The following is an 8726-nucleotide window of genomic DNA, read 5'->3' as shown; positions in this document are numbered from 1 at the left end:
AGTCCTCTCCTGCTGATGTTCAGGTGTATATCAGAATGTAGTGTCTCTACTTTAAAGAGTTCTCTCCTGCTTATGTTCAGGTGTATATCAGTATGTAGTGTCTCTACTTTAAAGAGTCCTCTCCTGCTGATGTTCAGGTGTGTGTATATATATATACAATATGTTTTTAATTTTCTCTCCAGAACACACCCATGTCTAAGCAAATACAGCATCGCAACAGCAACCTGCGGGAGCTTCCTGTAGCGCCTGCCAACACGAACATGAACAACGTCCGCCCCGCCGCCAACGTTCGGCCTGTTGCCAAGGCAACACCAGGTGTGCGTCCAGGGCAACAGATGCCCGACGGAGGAAGAGGACGAGGAAGAGGACAGGTCGTTTCCAAGATGGAGTCACAGCCACCCGGAGGAAGGACGGTGGTTCGAAAGGAAATCCCAAGAACACCACTGGTCAGTTTCTTGTAAAAAAAATAAATCAATGAAACCAAAAATATGTATTTCAGAAAATCAGAATCAAGTTTATTGCAAGGTACGTTTACTCGTAAAAGGGTCTTGCTTTGGTGTATGATGGAGCCAAAATGAAACAGCATAAGGAAGTAAGTTGTAGGAGGTCAAAAATACAACGATTATAGAAAGAAACAAATTTTAAAACAAAGATTTAACATAAGAAAAAGAGTATTTACACCAAATATAAATATACAAAAAACTTAGTGAAATGAATATATGATGATATACTGCAGTGTGTTATACTTTGGTAGGGGGTTGTGCAGACATTATCAGTTTTCAATCATCATTTTGAGTTTCCTTCTGAATGTCCGAGAATTGACAAGAACCACTAAACCAATCAGTATGCAGAGAAGAGCTCCTTTTATTCAAAGCCCAATCATAAGGGCGATAATGACATCAGTCTCAATCAATTGAACCAGACCAGATCAATACTATTGCATTTCTTCTCTTGGGTTTTGCCTGTGATTACATCTTTAGTGTTGAATAAAAAGCACACCGTGATTCCCAGCTGTTTTTTGTTCCACAGGACCCCAACGAAGACGAGGAAACCCGGCAGTACCGTTTGAAGATCGAGGAACAGAAGCGTTTGCGAGAAGAAATTCTGAAAACGAAGGAAATTAGACGACAAATGCAAGCCGGCGTCAGAAAGAAGGAGTTGCTCGAAAGGATCAGTTCTCAGACTCCGACACCACAGATTCAACCTGCACAACAAAACCAGCAAATGCCACAACCTGTACAGCAACAACAACAACAACAACCACAACAACTACAACAAAGACAACAACCCACCACCACAGCAGCCGCAGAGACAGTTGCCTCAGAGAGCCCCACAACCTTTAAATCAGACTTTTAAGAATCCCATTCAAGTCATCCCTCCAAACGGCAATCCTCAGATTCTCATGCCACGACCTAATGTGAAAGCACGCCTTCAGATGGTGAAAGGTAACATCCAGCAACAACAACAACAACAACAACAACAACACACCCCTCAAGTGCATGTTCCAGATCAGCAATGGATTCAACAAAACCCCCAACAGCGAAGGAACTGCGTTCAGATCAGACCTGGAGCTCAGATACAGACGCTTCCTCAGAAGAACATCCCGGTAACTCCTCAAATTCAGACTCCAGGACCTCCTCAAGCGGGCGCCAAAAGAACCGTAATGCAGCGGACCAAAAGCGTCGATGACCAGCCGGTGCCACAAAAAGTCAGAGTCGTCAAACTTTCCGGAGCGGTGAGCATTTCATTTTGTATCCGCCACCTTCAGATTTCGCCCCACGAGGGAAAACGACTGATTGCCGCCACACTGTATTTTGTAATCTAAAAGATGTCTAACCTATGGGAATGACAGGCTGATGTGATGTGTCATTTTGGTAAGAATTGATCTGTAGAGACACAATGCTTTCACGCACATCTTGCCTTAAGATCACAGGAAAGGCTGGAGGCATTAAAAGAGGCAGAATGACATTTATCTGCAGAGTTAGGGACAGCTCGTCACTGCCTTTAAAGGTTGATATCCTTCTTTAAGGGCAGCACTTTGAAAGATATAGAGACACCAACAAGTCCGGATACATCTCACACTGCCTCCATAAGTTACTGCTGTGGCCTTAATTACACATTCATCGTTATTGAAAAAGCACAAAGGCATGCATGTTTAACACTTGTCACCGACGATGAGACGACATGTGATACTATTTTTGAAAATAAGCCGCTTTCCCGACTCCCATCCCAGAGGATCAAGCTGCTAAGAGAAGCAAAATCTCACTCTGGCTGCAGATGAAGATAACTGGGTGTCAGCGTGGTAATGGAAACCTGCACACAGCTATCTGATGTAGCGCATCGTGGAGGGGAAAGGGAGAGTGGGATGTGAAAATGTAGAGACTTGTCTTGATGCTCCCTCTTCCACATTGTTCTGCTGTCATCAGCCAGCGCTTGACAATGTTATCTCGTCTCCTTCTCCCCTTTTTCTCTTGCTTCCTTGCCCCATCTCTCAGGTGCGAGGCAAACCCACAAAAGGATGCCAATCCAAAAAACCCTTGTAATTAATCTTTCTTGCTTGAACGCCGGAGACATAATACCTGCGTAAGAAAGTTGCCACTTTTGAGGATTTGGATTTGTATGGCTTAGGCGCGCAGATAAGAGGCAAATTATATTTTCATCAGGGATAATACAAAGCAGCGCAAGGAGACACAAAAGATGTGGGAATTTGGGGGGGGTGGGGTACACATCGAGCTGCTGTCGGCCCAGTGTAATGCAGCTTAGCATTTGATGGGTGCAATCAGGAGCTGTGATTTCTATAGGAGGGATTAATCCATTTACTCTCAACTGGGGACAGGTCAGAGATATCGCCTCCTTTCTCCCTCTGTATTGATCTGTCACATCTCTGCAGAGTCGCGGGATGAACAAGAGACGACCTTCAATTCCTCCTCTTCCCCCGCTCTGTCAACACACTCGAAGCTGTGACTTTATTTGATAATGAGACCATCACCTTGTTGGGTGGATCTTTATTCCTCGCAGCATGTTGGATAGGGATCCAACGCTGCCACTTTGCAGATATGGCCTTGTATTTCCCTCTTTGCCTGAACGATTGAATATGATTGTGATGCCTGCAGATTGATAGGAAGAAGCCTGGGATTCGGTGTGTTGGAGGGGCTGAGTGAGTGTTATGAGCAGTCAGAAAAACAACCCGCATCCACATTAATGATCCATCGTAGTCCATTAAAGAGAACTGAGAAAATAGTAAACTTTTAAACTAGGCCTGTCAAACGATAACAATTTTTAATCAGATTAATCGCAGCTTAAAAATTAATTAATCAGATTAATCACCANGCTGAACTGTATAACATAAAAAGGCACACGTGCTGAAGACCCAACCCCAGAAGGGGGTCTGGGGTGTTAGTATTTCAAAAAATCTCCTGGGGGAGAATCCCCCCAGACCCCCTTCTGGGGTTGGGTCTTCAGCACGTGTGCCTTTTTATGTTATACAGTTCAGCTTTGATTCCATCATCTCATTAAACCTTATTTAAAAGCATTCTTTTTGTTCTGTGAAGGGATATAAGGGATATATGCACTGTTGAGAACCACTGCTCTAAAGTTAAAAGAAAATATGATGGTTCTCATACTGTCCATATGAAAACAACTGTATTGAACCTCTGAAAAGGTCCTTTTTAACACCTGTCTATTAAAGCTGCCCATTTGAAAACCCAGTTTGCTCTGATTGGCTACGAGGTAAACTGGCAAAAGACAATTTCAATCCGTTTGTGAAGATTGGTGCCTGTTCTTAGCCCACTAAAAACTGGGTTACTGTCTTATTTCGCAGTTTGAGTTTTGGCAGGAACTCTGAATACCCAACTCTGTGAGCACAAGCAGTGAAAAAGTACGTTTTTGATGATATGTCCCTTTTAATGTGTCGCTTGTTGTTCAGGTCAAAATAAGTGGGCTAAGGTGAAATACAGATAAAGCGAGACACATGAAAACAAAGAACAATAGGATGAAGCAGAAAGTGGATGAAAGTTACTATTACTTTATAAGCTTAACGCATCATCTCTGTCCCTCAGCAGGAAGGTAGCGAGAGCATGAAAGATTTAAAGAGAAGGCTTTTAGTTTAAACCTGGCCCAAAGACGCACACTGAGACATCGAAGAGAGATGAGCAATACCACACTATCTCGGACTGAGCTTATCATGACAATCATTATACGGTATACATATTATCACTAAAATCAGTGGATAAAAACCGTAACATTGAACAACAGACAGTTGTTTTATGCAACAAAACTGTGTTGAGTCAAGCACTCCAGTTGAAAGCCAGTGCTTGCTACAGTAGATGCTGCACTTACCTTTCTCAGACACATTTAAAAATGTATAAGGGCTAAAGACAAGCACTGCCTTAAAACAATGGGATGACCATCCTGCAGTTCTGCTCTGTGTTGGGTTGAGTGAGCTGAGTGATCCTGAAGGCAACATTTGGTCTGAAATAAGTTGAGGTGGAGAAGGTTCACGATAAAAGCTTCCATGTTTCCTCACTTCCAGTATATGCATCCATTATGTACCAAACTATATGCAGTGCACTACATGTGATCCTGCACAAGCCAGGAGGTCGTTGCTGTAAATAACATGTTCTTAGTCACCTTGTCCCGTGGAATTACAGTTAAATATAAAAGTGATTAAACACGTCTTATGAGCATTCAGGAACACAGTCGTGCATTAGAGTATAACAGCAAGAAACTCACACTAAAACATTTTCACAGCCAAATACATGTACACACTCAAACACACAGAGAGACTATACATAAACACATTATACGCATTAGAAACACACAAGGCAGCCAGCCATGCGCTAAGCCTGGGTTGACAGAGTTCATTTGGAAGATGTAAAATATTTATGAGAGAAGACTCTGCAGGGGAGGAAAAAGAGATGAAAATAGTGAGGGTGCAACGGGATAACAAATAAGGAAACGAATGAAACGATGAAGAGCGGGCACAACTGGAATGCCCTCTGTTACGGCTGAGCGGAAGAAATGCAAGCTAAATAAGTCATTGTCATTTCAAGTTCATTAGCTCACTGCGTGCCATCCCCCCTGGGACAAAGGAGAGAAGGGGAAAGGTTTATTTGGACAGTAGGAAAATCCCTGAGCACTTGTATAATGGAATACAAACTGATATGAATACATTATTCATAGACAGAAATAAAGAGTGTGGAACAGCCATTGGTAATAATGGTTCAAATGACAGTGTTTGTGGGGGGACATGATGCTCGGACACACAGAGGTGATATCTATAGATGGTTTTAGGGGGTTTCTCTGAACAAGTGAAACAGACTAGGATAAGTGAAAGAGGCTTCTAATAGAGAGAGGAGAAAGGAAAGAAGAAAAAATTAAATAGATTTAGGTAATAAAAACTAATCCTGTTACAGCAAATAGGATGACAATTGACAGTAATGACATATTCCCCCTGTAATTATGAGCATTTGACTGCGCCCCTCTTCTCATAAGGCCTTCACGTAATCCTCTGGTCATTCCCGTTCCTCCATCTTCAGAAAGTGAATCTAAAGATCTAAATAGCCGACTGTGGTCAAGCAAAATAAGCAAACCACCATGAAGTACACAGGGCTTTCCTTAGCCACAAATGAAGTAAAGGAAATTATGTCACATAAAACCATAACTATCTAATTACAGAAAAATGTGCTTAGAAAGCAGAACATCTAATAAGAGATGAAAGTTGGAGTGGAATCAGAGAAATAAGGAAAGCTGCTTCACCACAAACTGGGAGTGGGAGATATAAAGAGGCTGCAATGCACAGTTAGAACAACCCATCTGGGTATTCTAGAAGAACTAATGTTATGGGGGACCAGGAATCTCTGCAGTTAAAGTCAATTATACAGTGGAGATACCGAAAATGTACCGGATGGAGAGGGAGAGATGCTGCAGGATCACAGCACACTAAAGCATGGAAAACTGTGCTAGCTAAGCCTCAAGGAAGCCAATAAAACAACATACAGATTTCACTGTAATTACATTCGAACTCGGAGCAAAGGAAGTGGGGGGACGGTTAAAGTGAGTGTGAGAAAACGGACTCCCACAGGAAGACTTTATAAGAAAACTAACAGGATTTAATCTTTAAATCAGCTGCTTATAAAATCCACTTTTTAAGAAATTATTTATGTTATCAATATTGCACACATGTGTAGCTGCATAAACAATGAAGATATTCTCATATTTTTGGATTGTGTTCAAGAAACACACGGCTTTAATGCTTAGGCTACAAAATGGCTGGTAAAATTAGATCAGAAAAATATCCAGTCATAAAATCGCAGACAAGTACCAGAAACAAACAAGCAATGTGTTTTGGAGAGCATCTGTAAGCATGCAGTAAATTTCACATGAAAAATAAATGAATTGACAACTTCCTCTACAGGAGTAGATAGGGGAAGAATGCCTCAAAGGCAAACAACGACTAAGGGAGAGAGAAAGAGAGGAGAAAATAATTACGATAATGGAAACTGTGTGAATCGTTTATCTCGATAAGAGAAAACCTTCAGGAAATGATGTGCGCCAAGTAACAATAAAGAAAAAATAACTATTGTGTGGAGCCATTTGCCTGGAGCAGCTATAAACAAAATCCTCCAAAATGACCAATTTAAAAAGCCAAAGAGGGAACAGTCAGACGGAGGCAGATGTGCGAGAGATGTGGAGAAAGTAGCAACTGTTCTGAATCCCAAGTATAGAAACATGCTCCTAGTTAAGAAGAGATTGCAGGGAATAATGTCGACACCTCAGGGAAGGGAAGGTAAACAAAGAAGAGATTCACAAGTCTGGAGGCACAAAGAAACACACATGCTAACAAAACCTTGATAACTTGGAGTTCTACTGCTGCATGTCAGCTATAGTGTTTTTAATAAAGAAAACCTATGTCTGGAAGAAAGGGCCACAGTTGGACAGAGCAGAACAGGAATGATTGCTTATCAAAGGGAAGTGTGCGGTTGAGGGACATGTGTACTACTGCGCCTGTGTCTCCTATCTTTATTAAATCTGTATTGTGTGTGCCAGGCATCTGAGCAGCGAGGTGCTGGACACATTTCAGGCATTCAACAGTTAGACGACTCCTCACTGATTTGATCATTTATTCCAATCTTTTTATATACTAGCCCAATCTCTTGTCTGTTCAATTCCTATTTCCTCCTTTTTTATGTTTGAGAGATAGGAGCCTGAAGGCTGTCCCCATCAGAGAATATCCATCTATTTTGGAAATGATATTGGTTGGGTATCGAGAACTGGGCCAGAAACGGGGGAGGTGATCAAAAGTGTGTCTGGGCTTCACAAAATAGTGTTAAACCAGATATATATAGTCGCTGCACGGAGATGATTTCAAACAAGGACATGACAAAGTATATCCAAGTCAGAATGCCCCAGGAACAGCTGATACTAGCACATAAAGTGAAAACAAACAAATGAAAGATTTGTCCGTTATTTATTTACACGATTGATATATCATTAAATCCACAACTTCTTTGACATGTACTTAAAAATTATTTGACAAGCAAAAATGTATTAATTAATTATCTTGAATAAGGGCAATTTAAAAAGAAAATGTGTTTGATTGTATCTGCCTAATATCATTGTAGATCAGATATATTTGGGTTTAGGTCTTTTGGACTTTTGGTCTTTTAATCTGATAAAACATGAATAGTTTGTGTGTTTTTAAATACTCTAGTCTAGAGCCAGATTTTGTATTATAATGTTTTTGTCAGAATCAGTCAAATCTAAAGATTATCCAACCCCATATGTGGATGTCTATCCCTGTGTCCCTGCTGAATTTGTTGCCATAGTGCCATAGCCACAGGATTTCCCAACAAACACTCCGGTCCACAGCTGCAGACAGTGCGTATGTGTGTGTTGGCATAGGGTGTGTCACCCTGTAAAATGTGTACCGCGTTCCCTCGCTTAATATGGTATAGTGGCTGTCCCGGTTTGGGTCTGTACCATCTGTCAAGCAGCGGGACGGGAGTAAGAAGAGAGGTAGCTGGAGCAGAAGCGAAGCCACGCTGAGAGCTAAAGCCAGTTCCTTGTCACTTCAAATACCCACCTAGTTTACAGAAAGCACTGCTGCAAGGGACATGAGCCACAACATCTTGCCATGACACACGTGTTCATTTACATAACTGAAGAAAGGGCACGACAAAAAATGGCAGCAAGTATGCGCACACACACTTGGAAGGCAAATGGAGAGTAAGTGCTTCAGTAACATTCTCAATGTGGCTTTAGAAGTCATGCGGAGTCCAGACGCATCTGAGGCACACGCACAAATTGATACTCTCTCTCATATGCTTATGGACACATTGGGCACTTGGGCACACATCTGCATCGACACACACACACACACACACACACACACACACACACACACACACACACACACACACACACACACACACACACACACACACAGACACACACTGAAGGCGCTTGCTGTGACAAGGGAATAACTCTCCTTTTGACACAACCAATTCCTCTCAAGACAAAAGAGGAGTCACTCACTACACACTGCAGCCCTCAGAGGAACAACACACACACACACACACACACACACACACACACACACACACACACACACACACACACACACACACACACACACACACACACACACACACACACACAAGCCTGTTGCAATGACACTGCAAACCCCGTCAAAAAAAGACGGGCCTATGCTATCATCTGTGTGAGCG

The 8726-nt window shown here is 42.1% G+C and overlaps 1 protein-coding gene across 1 annotated transcript; it reads left to right on the top strand.

Annotated features, from left to right (window-relative positions):
* The first annotated feature begins 186 nt into the window (after positions 1-186).
* Positions 187-1739, top strand: rbm33a (RNA binding motif protein 33a). Its single transcript, XM_010778138.1, has 2 exons — positions 187-446; positions 1030-1739. Exons 1-2 carry the CDS (start codon positions 192-194, stop codon positions 1354-1356), a joined length of 582 nt encoding a protein of 193 aa, XP_010776440.1. The 5' UTR covers positions 187-191; the 3' UTR covers positions 1357-1739.
* Positions 1740-8726: the final 6987 nt, after the last annotated feature.

This window comes from Notothenia coriiceps, unplaced genomic scaffold, assembly GCF_000735185.1.
Source record: "Notothenia coriiceps isolate Sejong01 unplaced genomic scaffold, NC01 NC01_scaffold00018999, whole genome shotgun sequence".
Taxonomy (NCBI): domain Eukaryota; kingdom Metazoa; phylum Chordata; class Actinopteri; order Perciformes; family Nototheniidae; genus Notothenia; species Notothenia coriiceps.
Note: the sequence above shows the minus strand (reverse complement) of the source record. Positions and strands in the feature narration are given on the sequence as shown.

Coding starts and splice junctions, on each gene's coding strand:
- rbm33a (XM_010778138.1), top strand. CDS start 192: ATGTCTAAGCAAATACAGCATCGCAACAGCAACCTGCGGGAGCTTCCT. Junction 447..1,029: donor AAATCCCAAGAACACCACTG/GTCAGTTTCTTG, acceptor TTTGTTCCACAG/GACCCCAACGAAGACGAGGA.